The following is a 16,721-nucleotide window of genomic DNA, read 5'->3' on the forward strand; positions in this document are numbered from 1 at the left end:
AAAAAAAAAAGAAGAGAAAACGGGGTTTACGTCACTCCAACACAATAGTTAAATCTGCTCGGAGAGTTTTGCATTGCGTAACTCTTTCATCTCTCTCTCTCTCTCTCTCTCTCTTTTTCTTTGTGGGTGTGTGTGTGTGTGTGTGTGTGTCATAAATTACAGAAGTTAAACACAAGACATTCGCAGCGCCTTCGAGGAGGAAAACTGTGTCAGTACTTCGGGACGTTTTCGGTCGTACGGGAAGCGGAATCGCTTCGGCGAAATAGCGTCGCCGGATATAAAATTTGGAGGAATAAACTCGGACTCGGTCCTCTTCTCTTTTTTTATACTTCCCAATTGCTCCCAAACGACAACGGTTGGCGCAAACGGTTTCGCAGCTCGATTTTCTTTCCCTCTCGCTCTCTCTCTCCCCTCCTCTCTCCGGAGACGGGGAAAAAAAAAAGTTTAATATCAACTTTTTACGTCGAGTTTCTTGAATCACGCGCGCTCGTAAAATTTCGCACAAAAAAAAAAAAAAAAGACGTACTAGTTATGACTGCAACGTGCTGCCTTTCACCGATGCTACATTCTTTTCTACTATGTAATTAAAAAGTTTGCGCGCGCGCACTATTGTTCGCGCGAAGATGTAGAAAAGCGCATAATATCTCGCCAACTTTTCGCAAGATCGCGTCGAAGCTGCGTGCTGGTGGCACACAGTTTTTTTTTACACTCGCGTGACAAATTTTTGATCTCGGTTCGAAAAATTTGGGCGAAGAGATGGGCGAACAAATGTTTTTTTTTTTTTTTTTCATTCGGATCCTGCGTGACGGGGATTGTTTTTCTCGCGAAGAAACAACGCGCGAATTATGCGAGTCGGCGCGCGACAAAAATTCCTTCACTTATAAATTCGTTAACTAATAAATGTAAAAAAAAAAAATTGAATAAAATTCCGCTGAAATAAATAGAAAATTAAATTAACGTTATGGGGGTGGAGGGAGTCTTTGTGCGTCTTGTGTGGAAAAATTCAACGAGCCATCAATTTTCCTCGGTGCAACATCGGTTTTCCCGATATTCCCATCGCGACACGTGACTGTTTCGAGAACAAGTGAAAGGTAGAAACACACGCTCGATAAAAAAAAAAAAGTCGAGTCAATTTTACGAGAAGAAGCGCGCGGCAGCACGCGATATACGACAATGGCAATCGGGCAATTTAACTCGTTCCCGCGATCGCTGTAAACTACTACAACGCAATCATCCCCCGCTGACAAGATGTTACAGAGAGAGAGAGAGAGAGAGAGAGAGAGAAAGAGAGAGAGAGAGAAGCGGTCGCGTTTCCCTTCACTCAAGATCCGACGACTTCTTCCCTTTAAAAATCCTTTCAACGCATTTTGATTCTGGAAAAAAGAGCCCGGAGCTGGACTTGATTGATTGCCAGGGTATTGTGCGCGGGCTTCTTCGCGAGTTTGAGTGACACCCGTCGACATTCGCCCGTTGGCGCGCGCGACGTACGCTATAAAAGCAAAAGAGAGAAGATCCCAAAAGCCACGAGAGAGCCTCTGATGGCGCGTTGATGTAATTCCAATTTATGAGTCATAACGTTATGGATGTGTAGCGTAATGGATAGCGCGCTCGGACGTTTAACTGCGTATTACATCTCCATTATGATAATGAGATACGCGCGCGCGCGTGTCCTTTCTCGACTAAATAAAAAAAAAAAATTATTCACCGCGCGATGAATTTTTCTTTTGCGCTCCGAGAAATGTAAATCGTGTAGAGATTCAAATATCACACGATGTAAAATACACCGAAATTTTATTATTCCGCTTGGCGATCGGTTGTTCGGAAAGTTTGTAGAGTTTTTCCAACGAGTCGCGTTTATAAATGGCAACGTGACATCGCGTAGATGTCGGAGAACATCTTTAATGAGCGTTTTTTTTTTAAATAAAATATCTAATAAAATTCTACAGAATCTTTTCGTCATCTCTGGGTCAACATTTGTTTATTGTTTTTATTTATTATAAATAAATTATTTAAGCTTCCTTTAAAAAAAAAAAAACGCTGCGAGAACTCACACGGGAACCGAGCGAAAATTAATTAAATTCGACGCATAAATTTCTAGCAGAATATCTAGCGAGCGGAATAAACTTCTCAAGTGTGATCTCAAAGGCGTCGGAAAGACGTTTTCGACCGGCGCGTCGAGTGACTTCAACTGACCTGTAGCTCCGACGATCAGCCGGTCGATCGCGCCCGCCTCGTAGAGCTCCTGCGGCGCGTAGAAGGCCGACAGTAAGGACCTTTCCCCGGATTTGTGGGCCGACCGCACGTCCACCAGATCGAGGGTTTTCGGGGTCAGAGCGGCGACGAAGAAGAGCCCGGCCGACGCCGCCGAATTCGACAGGGTCGCGTCCGCGCGACTGTCGTAACCGCGGAAGAAGTCCCGCTGTTTCACCCGCAGCTCGTATCTTCGCACACAAAACGAGAAAGTAAGCTGAATGAAAAAAAGAAAAAAACATAAAAAAAAAAAATTGCGCGCGATTTTACATCGGGCGAAAGTTTACATCGTTAGCCCCCCTCTCTCCCTCCGCGAGGGGGTCGCGATGTAACGACTTGTGATGATGTAAATTCACGGTTGCGTCACGGCGCATTGTTTCAATTCGGCGCCGTTTAAGGAACACGCGAATGGATGTAATAAAGCTGTCGATGATACACACAACCGGTGACGCACAAAGCGCCCGGATCGGTCGGGGAGACTCGACACGGAGCGCAGTCATTGTGCGAATCGATTTTGCAAAAGGGCAGAGAGACCGCTGAAAAAAAAATAAAAATAAATAAATAATCGGCGATTTCTCGGCTTTTAATCGCGTTACATAACGCAAATAAATCTCGCACAATAGAAAAGATAATAATAACATAATGGAAGTCGGAATATATGTTGTGATACGTTTGATAATGTTAAGCGGGAAATATTCGCAGTCACGTATTGTTTTTTTTTTTTTTTTTTTTTGTAACACACTATTGTAATACCGTTCCCGGGTTATCTCTCTCTGATCGTTCGCATCGGCAATTGCGAGTGGTTTCTTGCGATGATGCCACAAGAAAATCGTGTCGGACGCTAAATGGAGCCATCAGAACGTAATGTCAGCTCGATTTATCGAAGCGGCGATACCGGCGATTAGAAATCAGAGAGATTTCTCTGTAAAATTAAACTAGGAACGGCCATCGGAGAACATAAATGGTTGACGTACAATGTGGAAAACCAACAAGTACGATCAAATCTATCTTGGCTTAGAATATTGTTTTTGCATATAACCGCTCGCAACAATTAGAATATTTATTTAATCCCGATTACAGAAATTGTTAATTGAAATTTAAAAGGTAATGTGTTTGCTCTTTAAAATGAAAATAAAATTAAACTTGACAATACACAGAAAAAAAATGAAGTTGCTTCAATTAAAGTTGACGTCACGGGCTGCCACAAAAATAAATAGTTCATTCAATTGCATATGCGATTAATTTAAATGTCTAGATTCTTAAAGCAACTATCTGCTGTGTGTATAGTGCAATAATATTGATGTTGCATCAACAGGATATATTTCAATTAAACTGATAACTGTTGATTCAACATCATTTTTTTTTTCCGTGTATCGGAAAAATTGTTGTAGAAAGAAAAAGTAGAAAATTACGGCGTAAAGTTTCTTATAATTGACTGTTATTTTTCTACTATTTCTTGGATTAATTCCACACTCGTAATTTAACACTCGTTACAATGTCAATAACATGTTGTCTTATCTACGAGATCAAAGATTATCACGTTCAATGTTATCTCTCATCCGTTTTTAAAATTCTTGGTTTTAAGAAGAAGAGACAGTCTTGCGAAATATGAATTTTTCTAACGGTCTCATAATTTGTTGTTATTTTTTACGTTTTTATAAATTTTAAAATATGATATGAAGATAATCAAAAGCAAATATACAATTAAAACGTTTCCCTTGATCTTGATGAGATATTTTCTACTTTTTCTCTCCATCCGGTGGCTTTGCCAACTCCTGTTGTTTTATCAATTTTCCATTAGCGATTGTATATATTACAAAAAAAAATGTAAAATTAGATTTAATCGTTACATACTTGTCCAGGGCTTTCTCCCCGAGAATCACCGGCAGAAACTCGTTGTAAGTAATGTGCTGTAGCTCGGCGATAACGATCCTTCTTGCTTCCTGATACAGTCTTTCGTCATCCCAGTGAGGATTCAACCGTTCCAGTTCCGCGGCTACTCGGTTGTGCTCCCGCAAGAATAACACGTGCATCAGAGTGAGACCCGGATTCTCGTTTACTCTCGAGTCGCCGCTGAAGAAGCACGGGAACGCCTTGTTCGCGCTTCTGCAGTTCTCGTACCTCGACGAGGCCATCGGCAAATTCTTTCTCTGCGTGTTCAACAGACCGCCCATGCCCGAACGCAGAGCTCGGGCGGTTTCCTCGGAACTGCCGTAAAGAGGCGACAGATCCAGATAGGACGTCGCCTGGTTGATCTGCTGTCGCGGGCCCAACTTGCAACCCTACGAACGATACAATCTTCAAACAAGATTCGAACGCATTTGATCAACTTGCAACGACGAAATGTTCATCTCTCTTTTCTATTTTTTGTACAAACGACGAGGATTATAATACAAAGTGACTGAACAGGTGAGTTTTAAACTTCCTCCAAGTGCGTTTCACAAGTATACAAAATACGTCATTACGCGCTTTTAAACTTATATTAACGACAATATAATCCTCGTTAGCGTGCGCGCGCATTTCAAAAGACATTGACAGATGTCTGGGGCCGGGATTGGTTGCGCAACACAAAGTGAGTGAGGAAATCACAGATGTTGGCATTTTGTGTGCGCGGCGAGGTTTCTCGAATCCCGCACAAGGGAATTGAAATATTCCACAATTCTTGTACCTGTAACGAGTTTCCTGGATGCGGCGCGGATCTCGAATACTCCATGCAACCGATCGGCTGTTCCGCGCGAATCGGAAAACACTCAGGATGAAAATTCTCGTAGTCGACGTCGCAGCACTTGAGCCGGGCGCCGTCCGGCAATTCCATTCTGGGCGTGTGCGCCAGATCGTGGGCGAGAAACTGGCCGAAGAGCGCGGTTAGCGCCATCAAGTAAGGATGCTTGAGATCCAATCCGCCGGAATGTATCTTCGACGACACCTCTCTGGCGCTCGGCAATTTGATGCGCGGCAACGAGACACCGTCCTCGTAATCGGGCGGCAAAAATCTCACGTAAGCTTCCAACGCCGCGCCCCAAGTTGGATGCAGCGGATTGTTGCAACGACCGGTGTGCGTACGATAGCGCACGTTTGTCTTCTTGCAATCGGACAACAGTCGCAAAAAACTGGGCGAATCGGGACACAGAGCGGTCGCGACCGTCGGCAACACCGAGGTCGCTTGTTCGGACGACATGTTGAGCGCCTTAACGAGCATCATCGCCATCGTTTCGATACGCAGAGCTCGTCTCGACAGATTCTGCGCGCCCTCGGTCATTTCGTGAGACGCGCCGAGAAACCAGGACGGCGAGCCCAGACTCAAATGCGTACGTGAGTTCATGATCGTTCGTTCCGCCTGATTGTATTTCTCCATCGAGAGATTCGTTCGCACGCCCAGATCCTGCAGCATCCTGGGTGGCAAGGTCGTAGCTCCGACGAGTGTTGTCATTATCAGAGCGATGAATCTGAAGATCGGAAATCGAAGATAATATGATAAAACAAGAACGATCCCACACCCGATCCCATTCACGGGGGGGAGGGGGGGCGCGGCCATTAAAGTGCCGCGGTAATAAAACGCCCACCTGATCAAAGCGAGAGAGTTCTCGCGCGTGCGAGACGATAATAACGCACTCCCGCGTCTCGCAAAACCGGCAACCGCTTATTGTTACCCAATAATCGCTATGCAGATTTCATGACTGTGTGTTATTATCTAAAGTAGCAATGACGCGATACAATCAATCACCGAAGATATATGCGCGTCCCACGCGCGGTTGGACAACGACGAGACGAGACGAGACGAGAACACGATTTGCAAATCCAAGTGTCGCGCAAAACGGAACCGAAATTAATGTCAATTGGATTACCTTTGTTAACTGTGTGTTCGCGCACTTTAAAGCCGACCCCTTGTTGTGTGTGTGTGTGTGTGTGCGCATCGATATCCATCGACCCACATTGCAAACGCGAACACGATCCCCGTCCCATTAGCGAAATGTTAAATGCAATCGCGCGCTCGCTATTGTATGTACCGCTCGGATTTCTGCGCGTCCGCGTTTTTTTAAACCACTACTTGAAGACGTGTATCCCGATAAGGATCTTCTTCAAAGTCGTGCACGCGCGAGAAGCAAACGAGAAGAGAATTTGCGCGCAAAACTCCTCACACCACCTATTATACCACCCTCCTGCCCTACGTGTGTGACGCTAGGTTGACATCGAGCGGATTATAAACACGTTTCGTCATTTATCACGCGCGCGTCTCGCGCGATGAACTCGCGAAGAGCGAGAGAGAGAGAGAGCGAGAGAGAGAGACCTTGTCTGCGGGATGGCATTTCGCCTCGCGGGCGCGTTTAACGTTTCATCTCGTTTGCCGCGTTTACCGCAACGAATTCATTCATCAACTCCGAAGAGGCATCCGCCTCGGGGCTGGGATCGAGGGGGGGGGTGGGGGAGAACCGCGTCGGACTTTTTTTTTTTTTTCACGTTGCGACATAAGGTCAGAGCGGGGAGCGAGCGACCTCAACGGGAGGTCGAACGCAAGATTGACATTTAAAGAACCTTCCTGGTTTTCTTTCGCGTCTGCTTTTACGTAATCGTCTTCGTTCCCATGATTAGCGCGCGAATCGGAGATGAAAACAATCGCTCCCTCGGCTCCTCGGATCGATTATCTCGGATCGATAACCGGTTAATCTCCTTATCGACCCGGACGCTTGCACTTTGCGCGAACGATTTGAAGAAGCGATGGTTAAACCAAAAGACACAACAAATTGACACGGCGCGCGACCTGCGCGTTCTTTCCGCGGTTCATAATCAACCGAACAAATCGTTTTAAATAACACATCACTTCTCGCGGCGAACGTTCTCGGACTGTTTGTTTCTCTCTTTCTGTTCGATCGTGTGATCGTCGTCTCTCCCCTCCCCCTATATCTCTTTTGCACAATGCGCGGATTCACACGAATGTATATAAAGAAAACACACACGCACGCACGCGCATAAACAATTTTGAACGCGCGTAAAGTTTTGAATAATTCCAAGTTTGTTTTTTTTTTTTTGAAGAAACAAATTTTGAAGAAAACTTCGTTCAACAAAGTAAACATCCATAAATAATATAACGCGCCTGGTTTAATATCGCGGATAAAATCTCGATGATATCACAATTGGGATTCGGAGAGCTCGGAGAGATTTTCTCGGACTTACACGAGAGAGGTCCGAACGCGCGCAAAACGGACCTTGTTTTTTTAATAGCTCCGCAAAGCTTTGGAAAAAAAAAAACAAACAAGAAAAACTGAATTCTCGTAATTTTCGCGAGTGTAAAACTAGATTCGCCGATATACATATATATATATTCGAATTTCAATTTCCCGTCATTATTTTTCACGCTCGTTAAAATCGTATTCGGTTACTGTGACTGTGAAAAAAAAACCGGCCGCGAGAGCCGGGAGAGACGAGAGAGCTTCGGATGTCGCGCGCACATTCTCGTTTGCCGCGTATACGTGTACTAAGTGTAAAAAAACCATATATATATACATATATATATATACGATTGATATTCATATAATCTTCACGGATAGATAATTAGCTTAAAAATAACATGTTATTTTCGAATATAAACGATCGGAGATTGTTATCTGGAAAATGTGTTTGCGTGTGTCTCGTGGATTATCGCGAGTCATAGATTATAATAATAATTACAAAAAACAATTAGTTTTTCGTGTCGCCCACGACGCGACGAAATCGATTTGCGTAGACCTCTGAAACGTCTGTCCGTCCGTCGCGCGCGGGATTTAATCGTTAACCTTTGACGAGCCGGTAATGAGCCCCGCAAGGAGAAACATATTATATACCCTGACCGCGAGCTACGGATAATCCGCGAGACTCTCTTCGCGTTCACATTTTCTCGTTTCATAACGTTTCTCTCTCTCTCTCTCTCTCTCTCTCTCTCTCTCTCTCTCTCTCTCTCTCTCTCTCTCTGTTTACGATCGTTGGGATGTAGAACGTGCAGCAACGAACTAATTGCTCGAAATGTAATTCAAACCTTAATTCAAACCCCCCTCCCCTCCCTACGCGGTTTGAGAAACTCGCGCAACTTGCGAAAGATGAGAGAAAAATTATACGATCGTTGTTGCATTGTTCTCACGCGCATTTTCACACACACACACAATTTGTATCATATGTTACAGAAAAATTCTCCTCCTTAAAAACGAGAGCTGTCGATCGGGGTGTTGCGAAACATTGTTAATTAAATGGTAATTTGATTTGCGGATGAATTTTTTTTGCGGCGTCTTTCGCCTCTGAGTCACTCGCAAAAATTTGGAAACATCGTCGCGCGTGTGCGCGCGCGTCGGAAGGAAAAGCGTAATTCGAAGTATTGAGAAAAATTGTAATTTGTGTTTTTTGGTTTTTAATTTTATCATAGAGAAAACAATGGGAACGCGCGATTATCTGCCAATTGTTGTAACGCGCTGAGACTCGTTTTAACAAACTAAAACGTAAACAAATCAAATTGTGATGCAATTTAAATTCTAAATTTCTGGATTTGTTTTGCTACAGACACGCAAACACACACACTCGCGCGCGCGCGCGCGCGCACACACACCGCGACGAGAGAAAATTGATAAGAGAAATCATTATTTACGAACGCTCTAATAAATTGCTGTGTTAAATATTAATTTACATTACCATTTAATATGTCGTTTAATACACACCGTTTTACATATCAATTTACATCAAATTAATTGCTCGTCGACTCGCGTTCCACGTATATATATATATATTCACTAGAAATATACACACATAATAGATAATTGAATGCGCACTCACCGCGATGCGAAGACGAGCGTGAGGCCGCCGCTGCGGGTGGCGGAAATGTTCCTGGCGGAAATCGGCATCGTCGTCGTTTTTTTTTTTTTTTTGTTTGTTCTTCGAAAACAAAATACGCACACGCGACAATTCCTTAAGAATCAATCGCCGTGCACGGTACAAACACACGGCGGCGTGTTCATCCGCCTCGCGAACGTATTTCGCAAGAACGGTCTTCGCACACGTGTGCGAGAACGCGCGCGCAGGCGGCAGATCCAAACTGAGGAGATGGTAAATCGCGAACGAAAGTAAAACTCGGGACTCGCGAGGGGTATCTCTATTCCGTCTCTATTCCCAGGAGAGTGGGGCCCCAACGGGGCGCGCGCGATGTATCAATGGTGTAAACCGCATATGCACAACCGCGCGCGCGTGTGATCCGAGAGCGTGTGCAATTGTGAACACGCCGCGCGCGCGATACCTGTGGTAAAAGTGCATCGATGCGGCCGCGCGCCGATCGTTATTAGGTATATGAACGGGACCAAGGTTCGCCTTTCCTACGGCTCCACGTTATTGGGAATCGCGGTTGAAGGTACGCGCGCGTTTCAAGGCCCCGCAGCAGCCGCGCGCGCGCGCGCTCGCGGCACCTTCGCGTCCGCACGCAACGAGGTACGCGTTGGTCTGTGCGCGTGTTTCTTTTTTTTTTTTTGCATAATGTCACAACGGTGAGAGCATCTCGCGGCCGCCATTGCGCTATGCTAATCGACGACGGGCTTGACTCGCGACGCATCGGGATTTATCCTCCGAACGAATCCCAATCGCGATTTCCTTTCGGAATGTGCAGTCGCTGCACACGCACATCTTCTCTCCGTTCGTTCGTTTTTTTTTTTTTTTTTTTCCCCGTGCGGACGACCAGCGGGACGATCGTCGATAAATAAGTCGTGAGAGTTATAGTCGAGCGCGTGGGATGATAGCTGTTGTCGCATAAAAAAAAAAAAATGTCTCTTTTAATATTTATGAAGAATTAAGAAAAAACTTGTGCGTCATGTTTCGTTGAATATTTTGTGCGTGTTGTCATTGTTGTGTATTTTTGTTGTTAAATAATTTTGCGTATTTTTTATCAAATATTTATCGCATACTGTTGAATATTTTTTGTAATTTGTAAAAAGTTTTTAAATTTGTGGTCGATAAATAAATAAAATTTAAATCAATAAAAATACAACGGAGGAAACAGTTTTAGTTGTGTTTGCAATAGGAAGCGGTAAACGTTTTTTTTTATTTATATTCAAACTCGTCACCGATTACACCGATTTAAATCTTTTTCTTCATGGTCTTAAATAATCCTCAGTGAGAAACGATCTCAGAAATCGTGTGTGTGTGTGTACACGTTTACAAGCTAATTTATGTTATTATTTGCTATATATATATAAGTATCCGTATTTTATACAAAAAATTTACTTTTAGGATCGCACATCGTCGGTATTGTCGAGAACAGCGCCGCTATAGGCCAGATCCCAATAATGTTCGACCTGATGCTTTTTGAAATGTTCCCGAGCCATTTTTTCGATCGGGCACACTTTGAACTTGATCTCCCCGAAGTGTCGCTGCTTCGTCGTTCCCTCCCAAACGAGAACACATCTGTTCTTCACGTCGTTCCCGTCGTTATCCTTAACCGTGTCCTCCTCCCACTTGATGCGATGCATCATCAAACGTTTGTACTTGGCTTGTTGTTTCGCACCACCCTCAACCACAACAACATTGCAGTCCCGGAACAAAATCACGCAACCGGTTAGATAGAGCTGTTTCGCGTTGGTCTCCACTTTGAATTTCTTCGAAGCGTTGTTGGCGAGATCGCGTATTCTGAAACAAAAAGAGATTTGGTTTTTTCTTTTTGTTTTGCCATGTAAAATATTTCCGTGTTTAATAACACGTCACGCGTGTTATTTATTAACCTGTAAACGGCTACGTGCACACCGAGGCTGGTGTCCTCCTTAAGTTTCCTCGCCTTCTTTTCGCGACGTTGATCAGCGGTGAGTCTTCGCGCCGCGTTCGCGTCCTCGTGAGCCTTCAATCTCTTGGCCATCTGTTGTCGAACGTGAGCTTCGATTTTGGTCGGATCCTGCACCGCCTCGGTTCCCAGAACTCGCATGAGATTCGAAATCCGTAACTTCGGCTCGGGCGGCGGTTCCAGACCCAGTCGAATTTTTTCTTGTTCTTCCTTCCATGTTTCTCGTCTGGTTTGTCTTCTTAATTTCTTGCGCTCCTTTTTCGTTAGGTACACAGGCATGAACATCGGCTTCAAAGGATCCGCTGTAAAAAAAAACAATTCGAAATAATAATTGATAAGAGAAATTGATAAAAACATATTAAAGCGATAAAAGAAAAAAAAAAAAAAAACGCGCAAGAAAAAGACACTTACTTGGAGGTCGCATTTGCATCGGATGTTCCACTAGATTTGTGATAGTAGAACTTTTGATTGTCGTGGGCTCGTTTTCAACATCGGGATATCCGCCAGTCAGTATGACAGAATCCCACCACTCTACGTTAGGCACATCTTCGGAGAGAGCTTCCGACTTTGGCGCGATAAGAGCTAATTTGGTTGCCGAGCTAATTCCAGTCTTTCTGGCAATTTGACTAATTTCATTGTGTAATTTCTCTAATTGAGTCTTCATACGTATTCTCTCCGCCAGTTGTTGGAATTTGCCGGGTTCGTGAAATTTCAACGCGCGTTTGCCGCGCATCGCCGGCTTAACGCCGATTCTGCCGTCGAAGAAGTGAGTATCTTGAATTTCTTCCGGTCCTTTCGACTCCTGAAGCTGGGCGCGGAACTCTTCCCTCTTCTTGGCGCGTATATTGGCTTTTAATGTAGGCACTACTTGAGTAAGTTGCACTTCCTTGCCCGTTATGTCTACCGTTCTACCGGATTCGTCCAGAATTAAGGGAGTCGGTTTGTCCGGTACACTGACGTTGCTAAGTATTCCTGAGTTTAACTTATTTCTGATCTGCGCCTGCAAGGCAGCTAATTTTCGAGCCTTGTCCGAATCGGTTTTACTCAGCAGACCTTGATTGTACATGCTTCCGACCGCTGATATTGTTTCCCGTCCTTTGAACAACGGCTTTGCAGCGGCATCTTCCTGCTTTATCGCCTTCAAAGCTCTTTTTCTTTCCTCTATTTCTCTCTGCGCATTAGCCATCATTTGCCTTATCTAAAACATGCGTAAAACTATACATTAAATGAACTACTGCGTCTTTAATTAGATTTTAATTAGTTACACACGGCGCATTGATCTTATGCATTTGCAAGGATTTATTTGTTTATAAGTGAAATCGTAACATGTACAAAAACCTCTACCTTGTCAGCAGAAAGTTGAGTTTCGGGTGGCTTATCATTTTTTGTCTCATCATCTTTAAATCTCGACTTCTTTGTATCTTTATCCTTGTCCTTGTCTTCCGAATGAGGCTTCTTTTTGCTTTTTTGAGCCACTTTAGTATCATCGTATATTGTGAATATTTTCTCTGTCAACTTGGAAGCCTTTTTGTCCTCTAACAAGGCTGACAATTTATCTGTACATAATTTAAAAAAAAAAAAACAAACAAATATAGAAAACTCAACTCAAATATAGAAAAATTTAAAAGTTACAAAAAAAATTTTTACATACAATTTAGCAATTCAACACAAGCTTGCTTTGTTCGCTTACCTGCTGTTTTACGTTTGTCGTAGCCAGAAATGAAGCAGTTGACAGCAGTGGTAACAATCGCTGGCTCGCTGAAGCCGAGGAATTTGTAGACCGCTTTTTCGATCTGCGGCTTCATCTCGTCTATTTCTTTTCTCGTTAAATACGACATTTTTTCTACAACTTTTTATTTCTTCTTCTCGACTCGCGTACAACAATATATGATAGTTTTTTTTTTTTTCTTATAAAATTAATATTTCCACAACATAACCTCTATAATAGGGTTAAGATTTAAGGTTAAGTATCACTTTGTTAAGCGTATGCGCTAAATCCGTTACAAACCGTATGTAACACCGTGCGTGCGATCGATGTGTAAAATATTTGTTATATATTTTATTTGTGTGTAAAAAAAAAACGCGTGAGACATTTGCGTTGGCAAAGTTTAATCACAATCCCCCACGGGAGACATCACATTGACGCTGTGTCCGCGACTCCGTTTGGCGTCCGAAGATATGTACTCGGATGTACTCGGGAATTTTCGTCGGACCTTATCGGGCGCGTTCCGAAATCCACTCCCTGGTCCTAGAAATCTATCACGCGTGTCACGTGAACTGTAGATCTCGGTGAATTTCGGAACGCAGCTTATGTTGGCAGCGTTACTCCAATGTGACCAACGTGGAGCTCGAAAACTTCCCTAGCCAAAATACCCCGAGTTTTCTCTTTAACTGGAGGGGTAGAAACGGACCGGAGGAGGGGGAAGGGGTTGTAAAACGAAATTCGCGCAGTTGCTAAAACCACTTGAGAATCTAATAATTAAACACCGGAAGCTTTTGTTTAAGACGAATAATTTATTTCGCCAAAGTGGAACGTGTCGCGAGGAGATTAAGATTCGACAATTTGTTTCTTTTTTTTGTGTTTCACGCACACGTGTGTGCCGAATTCTAACAACACACACGCTTGTGCGTCAGATAAACGTAAAAGTAATAATAACGAAATAATAACAATGGATTAATTATCATTAATTGTCGTATCAATTATTTGGAATTGTTGCATCAAATATTTGTCGAGAATTATTATTAGATTGTTTTTGTTAATTGAAAATATATATGTGTATATAATATGACGATCTCTATCAATTAAAGAGGCGGGGCGCGTATATATATATACACGTCATTGTATATAAATTAGTGCGCGGTTTATATATATATAGACGAAACAAATTGAATTACAGATTTTGTCAATATAAAATTTATGAATATGCGCCGAGTTTTTTTTATATAATTATATTTAATTACGTGAATTGCTTCTTGACACACATGGCACTCTCTCTCTCTCCCTCTCTGTCTCTCTCTCTCTCTTTCTCTCTCTCTATCTTTATCTCTATCTCTCCGTCTATTTCGTTAATGATACGATACTGGCAATTTCAGCTTTATCGCGAGGAAAGACCCCCCGAGGGAGACTTTAAGTAGCTCCTTGTAATTGGCACACATTGACTCTTGACTGAATTTTCAAGTTTGAACAACTATAGTACAGCGCTCTTGTACGCTTCGCCTTAATGAAAAGGATATTTTCCTCGTCACAATGCGAACATTTTCGAAGCGATAAATCGACAAGACGACAATTTAAACCTCCACCCTCCTGTATTTTGGCGAGAAAAGGTAACTTGAATTCTACAAAACGCCACACCGTCTTGCGTGCACGTACTTTTGACGTTCTTTTCGCTCACTTAACGAGTGTCAATTTAACAGCCCGGGGGGGTCTGGATCAGAGGATTGCGTGTGTGAGAATCGAATTCCGACTCCACTTTCAATAGTTCCGGGCGTGTGTGTGTGTCTACCGGGAGGAGAGCAATCCGGAACGAACAATCAATCACTATGCATCTTACGGGGGGCCGGTTGTTGTAGAGAGAAGAGATCCTACAACACGTGACGTTGGCCCGAAAACGAAATATACGAAGGTAACGCAAAGGACGAAAGCGGTCGCCGCTGCGCTCTCGGGATCGTGGAAATGGCAGTGGACCGACAACCGCAAATGAGAACGGCAGAACGGGAGAACTACGCTGTTCCACGCTGTTCTCCGGTGACCGATGAGGCCAATTCTGCGAACCACATTTGCTCCATTCCGAGGCTCTCTGTTGCTCTAAACTTTTCTTGTTGATTGAAATGAAGGAATTGGAATTCCGCGCGCGTTTCCTTTGTTCTTCGGCTTAGGCATCAATTAGGATCTAATTGGCGCGCGGGTGTCGGTTTGGAAGATAGAATCGGACTCGTCGAACATCGCTGTTTATTTCTCACAAAACCACCTACCCCTCCCCCGTTTTCGCGCGTTTCGGATTGTGTTCGATGACGATTTCGCGCTACTAACAATGAGACAAACACACACACACACAAACGATTAATATACCGATGTAACGCGCGGGGAGGTGTGTATAAACGCGGTTTTGATAAATGAATATTCTGAAAATAAATGTTTTTTATATTCATCGATAAAACATCATGAAAGCGCTTTATTCTTCATCTCGTTCCGCGCGCGGGTATTACACATTAATCATGGCGTTGTTTACAGATTTTGTATGAAGTAGTTTATAATTGCCCGAGTTTAAAAACTGTATATATATATATATATATACGTTGAAAAACTCATATAAATCTAAAAACGTGCGTCGCCCGCGCGCGTGAGTCTCCCTCTTCTTCCCTCTCGCGCGTGTTCGAAAATAGACAGTTTTTTAATTAAAAACAAGAAAATGAGACCCCCGGCCATTAGCAAACTTTTTTTTTTTTTTTAATTACAAAAGTTGTTATATAATATATGCGTAACTTTGTAAATAATAAATATATACGTAATATTTTTGCGACAAAACGTTTTTTAACGTCCGCCAGCAACATATATGGCTTTGTTATTCGACAGACGCTCTCCTTGTTTGAAATATAAAATTGCGAATAAAGAACAACGTATTGCCGACGATTCGTTTGCTGCAAGTGAACGGTAATATAATTAAAAAAAAAAAAAAAAAGAGAGAGAGAGACTTGATTATGATAAACCGAACCGTCGATTTTGCGCAAAAATGTTTTATTTATGAGATTGAAATTATTTTTTGAAAAAAAATTCTCCCCCCCGTAAAGGAAGAGATTTTCTCGACGCGCGAATAGACGTTTTTGTGTTTTGTTTGCGCGCGTGTGTCTCTCCACGGTCACTCAAGTTTAAACTTTCCAGTTATGGACATTCTCACGCGCGGAGATACACACTCTCCCGCGCTTGATTTGTATTCGCTAGTAAAAGTTGCGCGCCATAGCTATCTGTTAGGCAAATTACTACAAAGTAACTGGAACTGACTGTTGATACAGAACAGGTTATCTAGCATGAGCGTGTAACGTAGTTCAGTTTCCTGAATTCAGTTTGCAAAATCAAACTTCATTCCCGGGCATAAAATTCAGTTCCAAGGTAAATTCGAGTGTTTCCAACTTTTCCGGTGACTTTAGACACGCGCGCGCACAAGATACAAGTCTCTGTATGTTCATTAATTACCTTTTTAACTGGCTGAAAGAGTTATGAGTCGTAAAACAAAAAGAAAAAAAAAGAAAAAGCATTTTCCGATTTATTTGAGACAAATTTTTTATTTTTATGGACGACGCTTCGAAGAAACGTAAAGCGTTTTATGCAAATACCGTGTGCGAAAACTCGATTGGGGCGCGTCCGCATAAACCGTAACTCGACTCTCTCTCTCGTGCTCCCGATAACCGATAGCCGTAACTTTTGAATCTTCTTTAACGTCGCAAAAATCGTCGGAACTCGAGACATTACAAGTATATCTTTCGTTCCCTCTCAAAAAAACACAGAGCGGAGCGAACGACGAGACCTGGCCTATCTACCTTTCGGTAAGAGAGAGAGAGACAGAGAAAGAGAGAGACGGAGAACAGTCCAATATCTCTTCTTTTTTTTTTTTTTTTTTTTACGATCGCGTTCCGCCACGACTGTAATCCATATCTATTTCCGGAAAACCATAAAATTGCGACGTTCTCTCCCCCT

The 16,721-nt window shown here is 43.1% G+C and overlaps 2 protein-coding genes across 3 annotated transcripts in view; both read right to left on the reverse strand.

The window, feature by feature from the left end:
* Positions 1–9,490, reverse strand: part of LOC109854495 (peroxidasin-like) — an 11,640-nt gene extending 2,150 nt beyond the window's left edge. The window contains exons 1-4 of the mRNA XM_020427628.1: positions 9,046–9,490; positions 4,919–5,696; positions 4,105–4,532; positions 2,194–2,441 (exon numbers count right to left, since the gene is read on the reverse strand). Of these exons, the coding sequence (XP_020283217.1) occupies positions 2,194–2,441; positions 4,105–4,532; positions 4,919–5,696; positions 9,046–9,113 (1,522 nt within the window). The 5' untranslated portion in view covers positions 9,114–9,490. The remainder of the gene's footprint in view (positions 1–2,193; positions 2,442–4,104; positions 4,533–4,918; positions 5,697–9,045) is intronic.
* Positions 5,618–13,187, reverse strand: LOC109854496 (U4/U6 small nuclear ribonucleoprotein Prp3). 2 transcript variants are annotated; one of them, XM_020427630.1, is made up of 6 exons: positions 12,720–13,187; positions 12,374–12,585; positions 11,441–12,227; positions 10,974–11,331; positions 10,480–10,881; positions 5,618–5,696 (listed from the first exon to the last, which is right to left on the reverse strand). In XM_020427630.1, the coding sequence occupies exons 1-5, from the start codon at positions 12,865–12,867 to the stop codon at positions 10,482–10,484; spliced, it is 1,905 nt and encodes a 634-aa protein (XP_020283219.1). In that variant the 5' UTR covers positions 12,868–13,187; the 3' UTR covers positions 5,618–5,696; positions 10,480–10,481. The 2 variants fall into 2 exon arrangements, with proteins under 2 accessions (XP_020283219.1, XP_020283218.1); XM_020427629.1 differs by lacking the exon at positions 5,618–5,696 and having other exon boundaries at positions 10,222–10,881.
* Between the last annotated feature and the right edge of the window lie 3,534 nt (positions 13,188–16,721).

Source organism: Pseudomyrmex gracilis, unplaced genomic scaffold (genome assembly GCF_002006095.1).
Source record: "Pseudomyrmex gracilis isolate BER0280 unplaced genomic scaffold, ASM200609v1 scaffold_68, whole genome shotgun sequence".
NCBI classification, from domain to species: domain Eukaryota; kingdom Metazoa; phylum Arthropoda; class Insecta; order Hymenoptera; family Formicidae; genus Pseudomyrmex; species Pseudomyrmex gracilis.

Excerpts from the sequence above, each read along its gene's own strand:
- LOC109854496 (XM_020427630.1), bottom strand. The coding sequence starts at position 12,867 with ATGTCGTATTTAACGAGAAAAGAAATAGACGAGATGAAGCCGCAGATC. Across the intron at positions 11,332-11,440 it reads GATGCAAATGCGACCTCCAA|CGGATCCTTTGAAGCCGATG; the intron begins GTAAGTGTCTTT and ends TTTTTTTTACAG. Across the intron at positions 10,882-10,973 it reads GTGCACGTAGCCGTTTACAG|AATACGCGATCTCGCCAACA; the intron begins GTTAATAAATAA and ends TTTTTGTTTCAG.